Source organism: Amphibalanus amphitrite, unplaced genomic scaffold (genome assembly GCF_019059575.1).
Source record: "Amphibalanus amphitrite isolate SeventyFive unplaced genomic scaffold, NRLGWU_Aamphi_draft 000036F_arrow, whole genome shotgun sequence".
NCBI classification, from domain to species: domain Eukaryota; kingdom Metazoa; phylum Arthropoda; class Thecostraca; order Balanomorpha; family Balanidae; genus Amphibalanus; species Amphibalanus amphitrite.
The window spans coordinates 1,453,051-1,471,536 of record NW_024881532.1 but is presented as its reverse complement, the minus strand read 5'-3'; the positions used below and the strand labels follow the sequence as shown (position 1 = coordinate 1,471,536).

The 18,486-nt window shown below is 53.8% G+C and overlaps 1 protein-coding gene across 4 annotated transcripts; it reads right to left on the bottom strand.

Annotated features, from left to right (window-relative positions):
* Positions 1–2,237: 2,237 nt before the first annotated feature.
* Positions 2,238–18,432, bottom strand: LOC122372234 (protein kinase C-binding protein 1-like). 4 transcript variants are annotated; one of them, XM_043349172.1, is made up of 14 exons: positions 18,236–18,432; positions 15,987–17,471; positions 15,817–15,837; positions 14,711–14,953; positions 12,162–12,342; positions 10,792–10,922; positions 8,944–9,059; positions 7,934–8,027; positions 7,378–7,534; positions 5,831–7,113; positions 5,133–5,477; positions 4,539–4,692; positions 3,889–4,106; positions 2,238–2,712 (listed from the first exon to the last, which is right to left on the bottom strand). In XM_043349172.1, exons 2-14 carry the CDS (start codon positions 17,445–17,447, stop codon positions 2,605–2,607), a joined length of 4,512 nt encoding a protein of 1,503 aa, XP_043205107.1. In that variant the 5' UTR covers positions 17,448–17,471; positions 18,236–18,432; the 3' UTR covers positions 2,238–2,604. The 4 variants fall into 4 exon arrangements, with proteins under 4 accessions (XP_043205107.1, XP_043205116.1, XP_043205125.1 ...); XM_043349181.1 differs by having other exon boundaries at positions 18,350–18,404; XM_043349190.1 differs by lacking the exon at positions 15,817–15,837.
* Between the last annotated feature and the right edge of the window lie 54 nt (positions 18,433–18,486).

Here is an 18,486-nt window from a genome sequence, read left to right as displayed (position 1 = left end):
ACGACCTCGATGACAGGACGGCCCTCTTTGGATGAGTGTGGATCTAGTCATGTGTAGAAATCACCAGGACCAGACGCACATCACCCAGAGATGGGCCGTCACACGCTGCTGCTGGACGGCGTCGGCGGCTCAGTCTGCGTCCCGCCGCGGCCCGTCCACGCCGACCAGCTCCACCTCCACCACCACCTCGGTCAGGAAGAGCTCCAGCAGGGCCGGCTGCGGCAGCGGGATCACCACCAGACGGTCGTCACAGCCGAGACCGTCCCACTCGAACGAGCGGCACTCGGGGCACAGACAGAGCCGCTCCAGCTTCTCGCAGCCGACCGGCGCCCGCCGGCGGCGCCCGTTCATACCTGTGCGCTGGCGGCGTGGCACCACTCACAGCACAAAGACGCCGGTCGGTGCTGACCTTGGGGTGGCGACGCCTCGACCCGCCGGCGACCTCAGAGGAACTTCACAACAGATAAAACTGAGTCGAGAGAGCTAAAACTGAGGAGAGGAGCTCGCCTATGCCAGCGTGGACGCGGACGGCGTCAATTGAAGCCGGCGGGACAGTGACACGCTCGCGACCGCCACCAGTTTGAATCTCGGAAGGGCTACCCGCCGGTCCACCGGTGTGCGCTCGGAGGGACCAATAGGGAGGGTATCCGGGGGTTCGGGCGCCGCTCTGGAAAAACTCGCCATGTCGTGAGCTGAGCATTCTGTTAGTTTCTGACATTTTTTCTGCAGAAAACTTGTCAAGTGACATCAGATGACAAGGAAATTATGCTTTCTTTCAGCAACAGGAAGCATTACATTTATTCACTCACCAGCCGGCGAGCCCGAAATCAGCCATGATTTGCACCTGGCGAACCCCCGTCTGCCGGCCCCGTTTCTGGAGGCCAGGTGTGTGCGCTCCGGGCGGGCCGGCCGCTCCGGAGCGGTACGCTCGGTACGAACGCCGGCTTCCAGACGCCGGGAGGGAGGGGGAGGGGTGGGGACACGCGGCCGGAGAGGGGAGGAGTTATGTGCGAGGGGAGGGGTTGAAGGTTGATTGTCCGTTGAACTGCGAGAGGACCGGGCGAAGAGAACACAGGGCATGGGAGAAGGAGCCCTTGCCTCCTTCCTTCTCGGTGGACTGTGAGCCAAAAGATGAGCTCAGATCAGAGATCTATGAGCTGGATGCCGATAATGGGGCAGGTGCAAATTGCACTAACAGCGATGGGCTATGAAAAGCTACGAGCCTTGTATACGGCCTTGGCTACGAGGCTATTTCTGCTCTTAGCATTAGAGGGCCAGGACCTGCGGTCAGGTAGCTGCGGCCCAACGGCGGAAGGCGCATACGCATTTTTCCCACTTTCCAGACACATCGCCTTTTGACCGCCATTTCGTGAAGTCGGGAAGGGCCAGAGCCGGGGGGACTTCAGCAACCCGATTCGAAGCGGGTTGTTGAAGTTATGTCATGTTCGAGGAATAAGGCGTTTTGAGGGTGCCTTTTTTCAAAATTCAAAAATCGGATGGCATTTGCCAAGAGCGTGGACGTAAGGTCCCATTGGGAGATGAGTCCCATTGGATGAGATATTTCACGCAGTTTGGTCGGGCTGAGTTTTGTGCAGAGATATTCACCAAACGCCAGAAGTAGGTAAAGCTGTACTCGTCTAATCTAAACGTCACCTCACTTCACCCTGTCGGAGTCCTAACGTCTTCGCAGCGTTCGCCCATGACCCAACCTTGTAACTGCCGGCCGTTTTACCCAGTCACTGACCTGCGTGTCAAGCACTCATAAGCCCACGGATGGGATAATAATGCCGGAACCCAGACAGAGCGGCGCGGAGGCCGTGTTGGTGTGGGCGGTCTGCGAGGTCGTTGGAGGCCGTCAGCCACCACTCCAGTCACCAGGGGCGTTCAGCACCCCAAGCGGTCGCGCGGGCCGCAGGGGCGTCATCGGGAAGGGTTCAGTTCAACGACCCACACCGACGAGTCATCTCAGTTCTGAAGTGTCACGTTTGCACACCTACTGAATTCCCTCAGTCCGGGAGGCTAAGTGCCTACCCGTGACGCAGTCGGAATACTATGAAGCTTGAAAGTGATATTTACCCACAGCAGTGACCCTATCCGTCATCGATAGTCTAATTCGTACCTTTCAATTGTCGATGTATGGTGAAACGCACATTTTTTCTCCAGTGGGTCACGCACCGTTGCATTCTAACGGCAGACTGAGTTTCCACACTTGCTCCAGACATTCGCAACAAAACTGCATAATATAAACGATATATTTCAACAAAGGCCTTGTTACCAAGTTGTGCAGACACAGCACAGGCGTTGGCCCGACCTGAGCAGTAAAAGGTCATTAGTCTCGACACTTCTGTCCGCAAGCTCTCCCACAAACAGAGAACAGCGAAATACACAGTGCCCGGTGAAGCGACAGCGATACGATGAACAATGATGAAAGCGGGCGGAACACAGCCGCCGCGGAGACACAGCCATTTGACGGCGCGCGCGGCGGGGGCTCGCGGCGCCATACACGTCGGTTCACAGCGTCAGTTTGAGGGCGGAGGCCGGTTCACACCGTCCGCTGACGGAGGAGCCGGCTCACACCGTCTGGTAACGGGGCCAGAGGCCGGCTCACGCCGACAGACCCCGACCATCCTCGTCTCCGCCGCTGTCCGCCGCCGCCGCGTTGTTCGCCTGCTGGTTAGCGCATGTGAGCATGTGCTTCGGCCACTGGGCCTCCTGTTGGAGAGACAGACAGACGCAGTCAGTCGGTCTGCCACGGAAAACGAAAACGATTAGTCCCGGTTACAGCCCCCTTCTGTCCAGGACCAAGGATGCTTGACAATGTTATCGTCTGGTGATGTACTGTGTGGTAAGTGGCAGGGGCTCCGCCACAGGGGGGTACGCGGGGGTCCGGACCCCCTCAATAATTCCCGTGGGGGGTACAGTACCCCCCAATATTCCGAATACCTGTAACCTTGTTTTGCGTTAGAATGACTAAATCATTCACAGAATGTGTTGAATAATTTAATTAGAATGTGTTGATGGTCGCAAAGCTAAGGAATTTAAGATCTAGAAATGTAGGGAAACACGAAGATGTTGTGACACACGAAGTGCTCAACAATCGCCGACCTATATTTATGGGAGTGTCATTATTCTACCATTTTGTTATTACTATGAATGCGTTTAAGATTGCTAGGATTAACTTAGCATGCTAGAATTTGGCAATAATTTCGTGAGAGGGGTCCAGCTTGCAGGACACCTCCTAAACACAACACCCGCCCCAAAAGAGCTTCAAATCGATCTGAGAACCCTCTTTCCATGTGAGATCACCCGATAGTGTGTGTGTGTGTGGGGGGGGGGGGGGGGGTAAGCCGGTCTTTCGAGCACCATACTAGTCTGAGAGCCTAATGCGTTGTCTGATGGCTAACACCGCCCTTGGAGCGCACAACAGCGGCCTCCTTTCCTTAAGAACGTTGATTTGAGAGGCCGCCATGTCGGTGTCATTGAGCTCCGCTTCTCGGTTTTCGACTCCTCTTGCAAACTGAACCTTGTTTTTTTTCGGTTCATAAAGCAAAATCCTCCCGATAGAATTGTTAAGTTTCCTTTGAACTCTAGAAAAAACGGCAATTTTTCATCGATTTCGGGAGCTGCAGGGGGGTGGGGTGGGGGTGGGGGTGGGGGGTAGGGGTGGGGGTGAATTAGCCCAAAATGCCCACCTTGGATCCGCCAGCGAGGTTTTGTGTTTTTGGTCGGACCCCCCCAATCCCAAAACCGTGGCGGAGCCCCTGGTAAGTGGTGACCCCAGCCTAGACCGAATGTTACTATATACTATAGAACCATTTAAAAACGCACTTGCCATATTTCGTTACTTAGCTCATGAAGCGTTACGAACAGAGTGGCAAGCCTCCGCACCTGGCAGGGGAAATCACAGTAGGAGGTGTTCCAGCAGCAGTAGAAGATGGCCTCCTTGCCGCAGTTGGCGCACCACTGTTTCTTCTTGGTCTCGGCAATACGCTTCTCGAGCAGACGCTCCCAGGTCTCTGCCTCGGCGGCCAGCGCCGAGCTGAGCTTGGCAGCGGACTTCTTCTGCTCCTTGGTCAGCGCCGTCCGCAGCTCAGAGATTTGGGTCTCTGAGGGCGGCACACACACTGAGCTGTGACGGCGAGTACAAACACACCAGGTAGGTGTCCATAACGAGCACAAATGTCGTGACCACGACGAGCATAAGTACACCGGGAAGGTAATCAATAGCGCGCCATTGCCCTCCCGTAATCCTGCGGTGAGAGGTCTCCGCAGATTTACCGCAGATCATATTCCATTGTGAAAGCATGCATCTCACTACCGTATACACTCGTTACCGCCCAAGCAGAGTCGTCCCAGAAGTGATACGGAACACTGTTTTCCATCTAAGATACGTGGCAACGTCATATTGGCCGACCAGCTCAGGTCAATTAGCATGAGAAATATGATTTTTTTCCTACGCATTACATATTCAGACGAGCATTCTAGAAAAAGGGAAGAAAAAACCGTGTCCTGTTTGACGGATTAGCGCATCCACCCACCTAAGGTTCTCTTCTGTTCTGCCAAATCGGCCCTGTGCCTCCACTCCATGCGCTCCATCTCCATTTTGAGCCGGGCGACGGAGGCGGCCGTGCTACCCGAGGTCGCCGTCTCGGCGAGTATTCGCTCCACGCCGTCTCGCATCTTGGCCGTCAGCTGAAACCAATGAAGATACATTGAGGAAGAGTTGAGCGCGGCAAACCTTAGCTGTCAGCTAAAACCGAGCCTTTCCCAGCGGACCGTTACCGAACGGTAGGAGACAGGAGACAGCATTCGGCTAGACGACAAGACATGGTGGTTCAGGGAACAGTAGCAAGGACATTGGACAGTAACTAACCACCAATACCAAAGGAAAATAGAAAAGAAGTCCGCCCAGACGGCAAATACTTTTCGCCAATCGATTATTGCGAGGATGCGTACAAAGCTGCACAAACTATAGAAAGAACAATAGAAATATAAACAATAATAATCAATAGAAAGGAATTGAAACTCTGAACTCTGAAGTTCAACTGAATTATCGGCTCCAAAAATTAAACTATAGTATTGACCAGTCAACACCTTTGCCTGTGTGCTAAGTGTTTTCGTTTCGGCCTCACCTCCTGGGCCAGCCGGTCGACGGCGGCCGTCACGGGCCCGGTCTCCGAGTGCGCGATGGGCGCCTTGGCCGCCGAGCTGACGGCCGGGTAGGTGACCAGCGCCGTGCCGTTGGTGGCCGTCGCCAGGCCGCCCGGGATCACCATCATGGAGGTGAGCGGAGCCGTGGAGGTGAGCGCGCCGCCGCCGGCCGCCGAGCCGGTCGGCAGGTAGAGCGAGGCGCGCGGGATCATCAGCCGCGCGCCGGCCCGGTTCACGATGATGGACTGCTGCACCGTGGGGGTGGAGGTGACTGGCGGTCGTGGTGTGGAGGTGATCAGCTTGGGCCGCAGAGGGGCGGTCAGCACCTGCGGGTGGTCGGCGGCGGCGTCAGAGAGGGACGATCGGATCACTGGCAGGCGGATAGCCGAAATACCTCATCGAGGGAATGTGGGGATTTGTGAAAACGTTATCTGGATGCGAAACATTAACTCAGTAATGTGACAAAGGTTACAGAGAAGCTTCAACTCCACCAAAATTAATGTGACAAAGGTTATAAAGCTTCAGCTCCACCTTAATAACGATTTTAAGCGTATTTAATTCAATAACATTAAAACCACGCACCTGATAATTGACCGCCAACTAAGTTCCTCCCTTCTGATTGTACGCCTAAAACACCCTCGTCAGTGCAGCGCGGCAGCCCCGCCGCACAGTCGCTCACCTGCTGCGCCACGCCATTGCTGGTCGCCGCGCCGGCCTTGATCGCTTTGGACACATGGATCGTGGCAGATCCGCCGGCCGCCACCGTTTTCACCGCCGCCGCGGTTGAGCGCGCCGCTGTCGCCGGGGTGCGGGGCGACTTGGCCACGGTGACTGTGGTGGATGCACCCGTCGGCTGCCAGGCCTTGTTGGCGGCGCCGGTGCTCAGACGGGACAGGAACCGGCTCGCCGACAGACCGCTGCCGTCAGACTTCGAGGCCGACTTGGCGGAGGAGCTGGAGCCGGACTTGGACGGCGCCGCGGCCTTCGCGGTCGCCGGCGAGGCGGAGGGAGCACCCGAGGAGGAGGAAGCGGAGGCTGCGGCGGTAGCGGCGGCTGAGAGCGACTTGCGGGCGGTGCGTCGGCGCGGCGGAGGGCGCTGCTCCTTCTCCTCCTCGTTGGAGGAGAGTCGTACCACCGGCGCCGGCGACTGCACTGGCTCTGTCTTCACCGCCACCACCGGCTCCGCCGCCGTCGCCGCTTTCGGAGGGTCAGCCTTCGCAGTCCCTGCCACTTTGGCCTTCTTGGAATGCTCTGCTTTCGCCCCTTCTGTCCTGGCTTTCGTCTTCGTCGTTTCTGTCTTGGTCTTGGCTATGGCCGCCTTCACAGGTTCTTCTGTAGCCGCCGGCTCAGCACTGGCAGTCTCCTCCACTGTGTCCACTGAGTCAGCCGTTTCCGCCGTCTCCTCGGCAGCGTCTTTGGTCTCCGCAAGGTCCGAGTCCCTGCTCTCGGTCCGGGCGCGCTTCACCCGCTGCTCACCTTCCGACTCGTCAGCCGCCGGTGCAGACGACTCGGCAGGATCGGCTGACGGTACAGATGGTTCAGGAGTGGCCGCTGCGACCGGAGTCTCGGCTGACCTGTTCGCCGGTTCGGTGGTCTCGGCCGCACTAGCCGCCGGTGCGGCAGTCTTGGCTGGACCAGCCGCCGTCCCGGTGTCCTTATCGGCGCTGTCTGTGGGGGGCTGGACGGGCTGTGTCACCTCTGCCGCCGGCGAGTCGCCCTCTCCGGCCTTCGGCGAGTCGTCCTCTCCGGCCGTTGCGGTCTCTGCCGACTGCTCGGATGCCCCGGCCTCCGCCGAGTCGCCCGTCCCGGCCTCCGCCGAGTCGTCCGCCCCACCCTCCGCCGACTGCTCGGGCGCCGGTGGCTCCGGCTCGCCACCCGCCTGCCGAGCCTTCTTGTCCTGTCTCAGCCGATCCAGAATCTCCAGCTGGATGTCACTGTTGGACCGCTTCACCCCGGATCGCTCTGAAAGGTGACAGATACGTTAGGGGTTTCGCAAAGACATATTACACCTCCTGGACAAACAGCAGTACATTATACGCCCTACCCTTACACTTCAATTTCATTGTCAAAGGCAAAGACGGAAATAATAATCGAAATTAATAAACATATTTTACTTTTTACGTGCATCTCTGAAAACGCACAAATAATCGTCATAAAATGCTTAAGCCATCCTTTATTGCAGGGAAAACAATATAACCATCTCTTACAAAACTGATTTGCTCTTACCCGAGGCAGGCTTCGTCTCCGCGTCCCGACCTCCGTACCCCGGAATGGTCATGAGAAGTTGGGCCTGCACCCGTTTCGGGTTGTACTGTGTCTTCGGCTTGGCGAAATTGTAGGCACCAAACCGCTTCTCGAGATTCTTAACATGCTCCTCAAGTTCCTGAAATAAACAAAATGTGCAGAAACGAACTCTTCTTAAAAAAAAAAACAGGTCAAGGCGTAATTGCTGACCAAAGCCAACTTTTGCCTCCCCTAAAATAATATGCAACGAATGACGCAAGGTTGCAAACGCGACTCGTGCTCTGCTCATACTGTCAGATATGTGCACAAACACCACGCCTCTTCCTGCATAATGATCACCCCTCGGAACAGCTCGTCATCTCTAACATCTCTCTGGACTGACAAAAACACCCCTGCACATCTGCTTCCCACAGTGCGACTCGCACCCCGCCGCGCCCGCCCGACCAGCTGGCGTAAACACCAGCCGGCCGCGGTAGTTCGCCGCGCCACCGGCAGGCGGCAGCAGCGTCGCGCATCGACCGGCGCCTGCGCTCCTTACCTCCACGCAGGCGTCCAGACTCTTGGTGCGGTTTTTGGGCGTCACCGGCGGCTCCCGAGAGAACAGGAAACACTCCTTGGCCGGAACCCAGGCTCTGCGGACAAGCAATTATTACCGGATCAGCAATAATAGGATCGGACCATCCCGGAAGCAGTATTGCCTTAGTTGTCAGGTTCAATGAGGTTCGATATCGCTCACGATTGCTGCACAGTGCATAAGCACGATGCCAGTGTTATTCATAATTATTTACTGGAATAGTAAGCAATCTGCAGCCGTCACCCGTCCACCGCGGTGGCTCTTTCGACCACTTGCAGCAGCTGTTATGACTTGTGATTACGTTATATCGCCGGAACAAGTAAAACATTTCGATAAAAAAGCTCCACTCGCTCTACACGACGCAAGAATCGCAGTGATACCTGAATGTTTATCACCGTCTGGACGTTTTGATTTTCCGAGTAAGTTGGGTTCATGAGTCCGTTCATATTGGGCGCCTGGGTTCGGTAGGAATGCAAACTCTCTAATGATGGCGTAAATATTAGATAATAGATAAGTAGCAGATTTACCTTTAAAGCCAACACTTCATCACCAGCTGCGGGCCTCTTAAAAACCAGTGCGAATTTTCAAATCCGAATACCCATCAACCTCTTATTTACAATAAACACAGGTTACGCCTCCCCCCCCCCCCGCCCCGTCAACGAAACCGCAACCCAAATTCCAGCTCCAGCACCGTAAATTCATTACAAATAAAGCAAACACCATGGCAACTCCATCGCCACACCGGTACTGTTACTTCCCAGTTAATTGGCGGTTCCAAAGCACAGACACCCTCATTCATACCCACCATCTCAATCGCAGAACCATAATTCCACATTTTCGTACCTAATGGTGAAGGGGTAAGCCCCAACGTCATCCTAATCCTCGATTATAACAACCACGCCTCTCCGGTTTTATGCCTCGCCCAGTTTTGATAACGGTATCTCTCCCCGACCCACGACCCCACACCTACCCACCTGTCATGTCGGCCGAAGAAGCGGCAGTCGACGTTACCGTCTCTGGTCTTGACCGCCTTGGCCGGCCAGAAGGGGAAGCCCTTCAGCCGAGCCCAGATGAGGAGATGAGGGTGCGGCTGTGGACAGACAACAATGTCAGTTGGGTAAGGTCGCACTCCGGGTCAGGTCAGATTAGTAATAAAAACGTACACCGTGACCATCAGACGGTTATCCTGAAGGTGACGGTGGTGAAGTCCGGTCAAAATGATCCGAAATTTTCCCTTGCTACGAATAATCTGAGAGGCGTGGTCGAGATTCCAATCGCCGTCAATAAACCCAAGACTTTGTGATCACGATCACATTAGCAATAACACGACCCTGAAGATGCAGCAGTTGTATGAAGAAAGTGAAGGTCAACAAGTACATATAAAACATCACAGTGGTGCGATCCAGACGCCTCCAATGAATTATCGACAATCGGCATACTACAACATTGCGGCCGCCGTACGATAGAAAGCAGTACAACATTGCTGAATACTATTGTGTATAATGACGAACTCAAGAAGCCCAATTACGATCAATTGATAGAACATGTGGGATCATGGGGCTAAAACTTTTTGTCACGGGATAAGGGTGCCTCCATCAGAGTCTTGAATACACATTAAGCTATATCAATAACACCGATAATTCAGTTCATTCCGTGAAGATGTCGGCATATATTTCCGTAAACCACTGCTTTTGGCGGTTCCAGTGACCAGTGTGGATCCACAGCTCCAGTCTGACCCGACCTCGGCTGCGCCATGACCTCACCGGGCCCGTGTTTTAATTATGTCATGGAGCCGCTGCATGTTAGTTCATGGCCGCTGGGAGTGCAGCCGAGGGTCCGGGCTGGTTCCGGATCGTTCCACGTTCACCAGCTGATGGCAGCTGCGCTGCCACGTGGTCGGGCTCAGAAGATGGCGCCGCGCACCGCTCCTGTCCCTGAGTCAGCCGACTGAACGACCGGCTCCGCCTACAGCACGTGACGTCACGGAGAGTTGGCTCGGTGCCAGGCCGGAGGTCGCTGGCGAACCGTCCCGAGCGGGCAGGCCGGCCGGCTCGGCGGCGGGCAGCCGATAGACCGTGCTGGCTCGGCTCGGCGGGCACCAGGCGGAACGGCCGCCGGCGGGCTGGGCTGGCTCAGGTGCCGCAGACGGGACGGCCCAGGCCGATCGACAGACGGGCTTGCTTGGCAGCAACGTGGCTGACCCCGCCCCATGGACACACAGACGTGTACACAAGATAGAGGCGAAAACACCTATGTGGTATCAGCAAGAGATAGAAGCGTCCAGCCGATGGCCGTTATGCGATGAATTGAAACCGAATGATATACACGACGATGAAGTTGTTTTCGATGAGAGTTTTCAGCCAAAATATGCTACGAACTGTCTCGACCGGCGAATTTGATACTAACTAAGATCGATCGCAATGACTTAAACGCAACTATCGTATCTAAGTCAGACACGACCACAATCAATCGACTAGTCACTGGGCAAAGCCGTTGGCAATAATTGTAACAATGAGCGCAACCGTCTGAGGCAATATTGTAGGCATTTCGGCGGATGAAATTGCGTCGGCCGCATACACAAAACAAGCCCAGCAGTGACTTGAAGCAGCTAACCGCACATCATGAACAATCGGTCGTGGGGGACCACATATGTCTTTGACCATGAACATCCCTCCCAACCATACATAATTTAATTACTGCCACCAGGCTGCGCGGAACCGTCCCCCGCTCAGAGCCAGAGCAGGCCGCTACTCACTACGGACCAAAATGAACCAGTCCCCATTGCGGACCCAGGGTAGGCTCCATTCCGTCTCGCTACTCACACAGGCCAGTGTGAACCAGTTGTCGCTGAGGTAGGCGTTGCCGTAGCAGTCGGGGCACGTCTCGATCTCCTCCATCTCCCACTTGCACATGCGCACCAGCGACTTGGCCAGCGTGGTCAGCTTGTTCCCGGCTAGAGGCACGAAAAAGGGCAATGGTTAGGGATGACGCGGGATGGAAAACTGTGGTGTGGAAGGGACACCCAGAGCCATAACATGTTCAGACGTTCATCTCCCATTTCCAAACAAGGTCATTTGATAATAGACACTATTGAAAAAGGGGAGTAACAGAAAACAAGAAAATCAGCAATACGTAATTATGGCGCATCGTGTAAGCACGATGAACACCAAACCACCATAAAATGTTGGCATGGGTCAGGTCTTGTCAGTCACGTGAAACATTGGACTCCACAGTCCACATACGCCCAGGTCAACACGGCTGCCCTGGGCGCAGCGCTGTGACGCAAGGACCGTGGGTGGTGGGTCGGGCCGCAGCACTAAGCCATTACGTAATGTCGCCGGGAATACGGCACCGCCCCGACACGACGGCTCATTGGAAGATCAGGGTCCTATTTACAGACACCTTACTGATCAAGCGGAGGACTACAGGGCTGCGACGATGCATGGGATCAATACATTCATTCGTTGATTAACCGCAGGTTGTTGTTTCATTAGACAAACACTATTCGTTAGAATTGTGTTTTTCTATTGAAAAACAACCGGAGCGGTCGTTCTCCGGGCTATGTTTTCCATACTCCGGACGGGGGTGGCATCAGATGTGTCGTTATTGTGTGCTTAATAAAATATGCGCGGGATGAGGCACAAATGCATTAAAATTACAAAACCATTTGTTCTCGTTCCGATGTCTTTGATTAAGACGTGCACCCTACTTAAAAATGCGCCCGAAAGTGGGCGCTACGGTCATTACATGAATACCACCAAATCGACGTCTTCAAATTAAGGATAAAATGTATATATGGCTGTGCTATTAGGTACTCCTCGATGCAGTTCTAACAATAACCGTGAACAGCATGCTCTTTAGTTGGGCAAATGTGTTACACTGCCGATATGTTCTGCCTACCCTGTCGCGTCTTCCGATTTCTAGGAAGCTAACGTAAGCTGCTGCGTGCCACGGACTGCGGCCAGCTGGGTTGCTCGACTCTATGACGCCTCATCATAGGCATCATAGGCATTACGGGCCTTTTCAAACGAATGACAATATAAGGAGCCGGTTTTCCACATCAGTTTTGCTAACTCCCCTTAGCACTAACATTTCTGCGATCCAGTTACAGAAACATTTCGAGACAGTAATCCGCCCGTCATCTCCAGCCACCCCATTTTCCCCTCTCATCTCACCACTCAACGCTACTCACTGCCGTTGAAGAGAATACAGTTGTGCAGGATCCACTTGCAGTCGGCGATGAGCGCGGCCGTGGAGCCGTACTGGCCTCGCTCGGCGTTCTTCTCCATGGTGGACAAATCCATGGGCCAGGCGACGAACTCGCGGTAGGTGGGGAACTTGCGCTCGTCCACCGGCTGCAGGAACGGCTCCGCCTGGAACGGGACCAGGGGAGGGTTCAGCGGGGCGACGGTACTGCAGGGAAGGGGAGGGCGTCAGCAGAGTGGGGTGAAGTATAACTGAATATGCTGCGGGTCAGAAAAGAAGGAAACACTCAGAGAACACGATTCACAAAAGAATTGGTCCAATGGATTTTGCAGGGAGAAAGCGGAAAAAAGAGTAAAAAACAAATGAAGCCTGTGCATGGCTAGAGATCGCGAGTACGTGTTTTATAGAGTTTGGCGGGTTGACGGGCAATGCCCGTTTCAAAGAACCGTCCTGTGCGGTAACCACCGGTAGCTTATGGAGGTTGAAAGCTGCGGGCTTTCGGAGCGATAACTGCGCCATTCATGACAGTAGACCTGCCGGTTCACCTGCCAACAAACACGTCCTGATTGATGGCAGACCGGCAACTTCAATCTGCAAACCGCTCAGCATGCCTCTGCCTGCCCTGCTCTGTCGTTGTTGCAGAGGTCCCACCGCACTACATGTCCCATCTATGCCCTCCTACGATCTACATGCCCCGTCTGTGCCCTCCCCTGTCGCTGGAACCGAGGTCCGGCCGCTCTCTCTCCGCGCTGTCGGCACCATCCCGGCTCGGCCACCAGCCGAAGGTCAGGAGACACGCCGAGACGGCGGCACGATCGACTCTCTGTCCGGCCGCAGCCAATCGGCGCCCTCCACGCAGGCGGGTCGGAGCGTCAGTGCGCATGCGCCGCCGACCGACCGGCGCCATGCGGCCAGTCAGCAGGCCGCGCCCGTCCGCCGGCCGGTCGGCCTCCCGAGTCCCGACATGGCGCCTGCCACGACCGCCCTCTCCGACTGGTCAGATGGTGGTGCTGTGAGGACGGGCACGGCGGGCAGGGAGGAGAGACCGTGACTGAACGTCACATGGAGGCGCTCGGAGGAACATAAACGGTAAATTTCCTAGAAATGGGTCGATGGTTACGGAAAACGAGAACACGCCAAAAGATGTCTGATAAATTTTACGGATTAGACGAAAAAGGTGACATAAGTTGGAGGCTGGAGCAATCCAATACAAGCTACAACAAACATCGAAAATAAGCGTAAATTGTCAATCATAACACGTAAAGAAAGCGCTTATTCGACAATGAACCAGCGAAACGGCATTACAGTGAAAACCTCTGTAGGCGAAGAAAGAGGAAAACGTAATATCAAAAACCATCACCATTCACCCAAACTGGTTAAACCGCAAAGTCTAGAAAAGCTCCTTTTCACAAGTTAGATAAAATGTCGGTTAGGTATGCATCTGAATCAGGGCTGCGCAGTGGATGGATTTTCGGTGGCTCCGACTCCGACTTCGGCTTTCAAAAACTAACTCCGACTCCGACTTCGACTCCGCAGACCTGGCAAGGCTGCGGAGTCGACTGGTTTTCGGTAACTCCAACTCTGACCCTGGCTCCGGTATCCAAAATCGACTCTGACTCCGAGTTCCGACTCCGGTCAGAACTGCCGACTCCGACCGACTCCGACTCCGACTCCGCAGTCCTGATCTGAATCACCAAACGTCAAACCAATGAGCACTTTGCTGCCCATAACAAAATATAACGAACTTTAGCAGCTGGATCGCTACGGTGTTTGTATGCGGTAATAACAGGATCAAAGTTACGAACACGGTACAAGCGGCTGAACACGGGACATTGAGCTGGGACAAAGGGTGCACATCCATTGACGCCACGAAAAGTGCTAGTGTGATGATCACATTATTTCATATTTTTGGAGGCGCAACAGCTTTGGAACGTAATTTTGACAATATTTTTAGCTCAGGCTATCATGCCAAATAATTCACCATTCATTCTTTCCACATATTGTGCAGCTAGTCGACAGCCCGTCAACAAAACGGTCAATATTTGGCATGATAAGCAAAAAGCAGATTTAAATTACACAGCAATGTAAGTCTACCCGGAATTAATGAAAGGAAACGTACTTCTTGGGAAAACTATGAATCATGAACGGTCATAGTTAAGAAGCCAGACACAGCAAACATTAACCCCTTATAAACACCTCAACATAATTTTGAGTCAGATTATCTGGCTGGACCGTAATGTGGTACGGTTTCATAAACTTGCATCACGCTGGCATAAAACTGTGCGGTATCAGAGAATGTTATCTCAATCTCCGCCTGTTGAGTGTTGATCCACATCCACATCCCATTGGGCCAGTCCCTGTTCAGTCGAAGGGACTGGAGCCTGTAGACTGTTAAGCCCGCACTCTGCCCCCCCCCCCCCCCCATAACCCGCAACCCGGTCAGTGCCCGTGCCGTCCCCTTTCACCCGTAGTCCCGTTAGGTACCGACCAATCCCTCCCACTGTATCAGCAGTCCCGTCGCACAGCGTCACTCACCCCGGGCAGTCCCTTGAGCCGTCCGAGCGCGAACATGATGAGCTGCTGGAGCCGCTCGGGGGGCAACCGGCGCTCCGACGACTCGGCCAACACCACGCGCTGACACTCGACGCACACCCAGTCGCCGGGAGGGTCGGTCGACAGCTGCGCGCACTTGAGGTGGAACACCCGCGGGCACGTCTCGCAGCACACCACCTGACCCTCGCGGTGGCACACCCAGCAGAAGTTGTCGTTGGGCGTGCCCTGTCGACATGGCGTGGGGTGATCAGATGTGCCAAATACAGAACGGAGTGGTAAGAATCAAGTGGGGAAGGGCAGCCGCTGGTTTAACGGCATGGCGATGCGGATATGGTGATTTACAATTACCTGCTTGCTATTACGTTTTCATTTAAGCGTCTCGGGGAAAAACGATCAAAGTTCAGTAAGATTGGCAGTTAGAGTCCATAAACCGAACAGACGTCTGGCTATAACATAACCCGATCCTAGTAGGTAAATTGTGCCCAGAATGTAGCACAACGCAAAGGATCCGCGTACATCAAACTTTGTGGGTGGTCAACATACGTCATGCAACCAGGAATATATACATGCAGATCTGGTACGGCACACAACGGAACCCCTTCTTTGTCAATCCATAGGTGGAATACCCAATACAGCCCTAGGTCGTCTTCCCACCCATGTGGATGCGGGGACGGCGGACAGACAGCGGCCGGCGGGGGCCGCGGCGAGGGAGACCGCACGGGAACGTGATCGGTCGCCAGCTGCCGCGGCGCCACTGGCTTTCAAGGTCACCCCTACCACCGCCTCGGTGGGTGCCACCAGACGAGGAGCGGACGACTGAGGCCGGCGCAGCCAGCGAGCGAGCGAGCAACCGACCGACCGACCGACCGACAGCACAGCACAGCACAGCACAGCAGGGATGCAACACGATCGGGGGATAAACAAAGCAAACACATATTCACAGCACACGGAGTAGACACAGGGGATGGTGAAAACTAAGGCCAAGCGTCACTATGAATACTGAATGCGTGCTAACGTTGGGAACGAAACACGTGCAGGAAAAATGACCCGATAAAAAAACAAATACGAGCAGATGGATTCGGACTTACCTTCTTCCTTTTTGCCGCACTCTGTGAAAATATTCATCATTGTAACCCAAAACAGCACCATAGTCGTAACATGAGGGCCAGTGCATATTAACATTTGACATATTGAACATTTTAAAGATCATTTTAGCAAAACACCCGATCAGAGACCCGTTATGGCGCGCGCTACTCACGGTGTTAGCGGCGGTGTCCGACGGTCGCGGTTCATCGGAGGCCTCGCTCAGTTTCCGGCGCTTCGCCGGCGGAACAGAGTCCTCGCTGGCTGCCCGCTTCTCTGAGCGCGGGGCACCCGGCGTCCCATCGGGCGCCGGACTGGCCCCTCCACCGCCTCCGCCGCTGACACTCCGGTGGAACTTCCTCATGAAGCTTTTCTGTTTGGCAGCGAAGTCAGGGTTGCGGGAGCGGGTGACGCGTGACCGAGGGGTACCTCCGGCGCCGGGTGTTTCGGTGGGGGCGGTGGACGGGGTACTGGCAGGGGCGCCGGATGGGGTGTCGGCGGGGGTGACAGATGGGGTGTTGACAGGGCTGACTGTAGGGGTGCCTGTGGTGACAGTAGACAGTGCCACTGGATCGGCAGCAGGAGTGGTTGTGGTGGCGGTTCCAGCACCATCAGCATCACCAGTGCTGTCAGCAACACTGCCAGTGGTGGCATCACCAGAGTTGGTAGTGGGCTGAGAGTTACTGGAAGGGGTGTCACTTGTATCAGATATCACCTTGCAGGAGGAGTCTGAGGGCTTGTCCAGGGATGCTGCCTCTGCAACATTTGATTCACCAGTTGTAGAATCTTCTATTGGAGAGTCTTCCTGGGGTGCTGATGCAGCAGTAGTGGTGTGATCAGCTGAAGAACTGTCTTTTACAGCACAGACTTCCTTTTCTTCCAGGGGAGCGACTGGGTTGTCAGCTGCATCCATGGGGACTGATTTCTCCTCAGGGCCATCACATTCTGTGTCATTTTTAGGGTCTTTAGCTATGTTAGATGGCTCTGCATTTTCACTGCTCTTGGGGATATTCTCTGGGGCCGTTTGTTCAGGCTGTACCTCATGCTGTTTGCTCTCAGTCTCTGGTGCTGAAGAACCTGGTGTCACATCCATGCCATCTGACTTGTCTTCTCCAACCACAGCATCCTTCATTTCAGACTCTGCCTCTACAGAACCAGTATCTACAGCCACTGTATCTGTTGGATTCAATGGAGCATCCCCCTCTTCTGATGGATTAGAATCCATCCTCTCTGCTAATGGACTGGAATCCATCCCCTTCTCTGTTGGATTTGAATCCATCCTCTCCTCTGCTAGATTGGAATCCATCTTCTCCTCTGCTGGATTGGAATCCATCCTCTCATCTGAAGGACTGGAATCCATCCTCCCCTCTGATGAATTGGAGTCCATCCCCTCCTCTGTTGGATTGGAATCCATCCCCTCCTCTACTGGATTGGAATCCATCCCCTCCTGTGCTGGATTTGAATCCATCCTCTCCTCTGATGGATTGGCATCCATCTTCTCTTCTGCTGGTTTGCTGTCCATATTCTCCTCTGCTGGTTTGGCATCCATCTTCTCCCCTGAGCCTCCAAGCTGTTCAGGGCCATCATTGGATGACTGATCAATGACAAGTGGTGTCTCTCCCTCCTCATCTGACATTACAGCTCTTGCAAAGTTACTGTCCTGGAAGAAAAATGGGCTTATCAGCATGTAAAACTTCACTAGCCTGGATCATCATTATCTGCATATCATTATCTTCTGCATTCATTAAGAAAAAGGCATTTGTGGTTAAATTGTAGCAAGGTATAGCTAAATATATAATGAAGATCATACAATGTTTTACATAATAAATTTGAAGTTCCCTGAGCATAAGGGGAAACACAATGCATAAGTGTGCTGACTGCTGAAGCATCAAACAGCACACCATGACACCCCTAGATGTGCCAAAATCATAATTTTTGACAATATCACTAAATCTCAATACATGGGGAGCTGCAGTTAACTCAGTATGCGCCCTGAGGCCCCAAAGCAGGTATATTTGCTAATTAATGCAACATTACCATGCATTTCTTAGCATATCTGCAAACTGCTTGAAGCAAGCAGAACTGAAATTTCCAAGAGGTGAAATTTCACCCTGAATAATCATGAATTGCAGTTAAATAGAATACCTGATGTTACTTTTTATACATGATAAAATGCCATTTATGACAAGTTTCCGGACCAAAACACAGAACCAGCCATAGAATCAATATGCATAGGTATTTATCATAGTTTCTAATAGTTTCGCCGAACCACAACCAATTGCTGAATTTATTGTGGCATTTCTATGATTTCGAAATAATAAAAACTCTAGTCAATTTCACACAAATCTCCACAACACATGGTGATACCATGCCTTGTGTTTTGTGATGATATAAAAAAGGACAAATGCTTGGATCAGTACCTACCTCTGTATTTAAACCTTCGTTGTCTTCCTTAGCATGAAGAATAGCTAGGCAAGCTTACAAATCGACCAATATGCAGCTGAAATCAACTGATCCACGGCGGCTCACCGGGCTCACCCAGTTACAAAATGTCCGACGTCTCCCGGCGCGGAGCAGCACATGTGGGCCGGCGCCGCGCGGTGAAGCAGTGTTTGGTGTCTTTATCCGCAAGGTGGTAGCACCGAGCGGATACCGGAGGAGCCGGGACTCGCGCA

What these genes read in the sequence shown, in the direction of transcription:
- LOC122372234 (XM_043349172.1), bottom strand. Translation starts at nt 17,447, where the DNA reads ATGTCAGATGAGGAGGGAGAGACACCACTTGTCATTGATCAGTCATCC. An exon ending in TTCTTCGGCCGACATGACAG is followed by an intron (nt 8,028 to 8,943) that starts GTGGGTAGGTGT and finishes GCTTGTCCGCAG; the next exon opens with AGCCTGGGTTCCGGCCAAGG. An exon ending in GGAGACGAAGCCTGCCTCGG is followed by an intron (nt 7,114 to 7,377) that starts GTAAGAGCAAAT and finishes GTCACCTTTCAG; the next exon opens with AGCGATCCGGGGTGAAGCGG.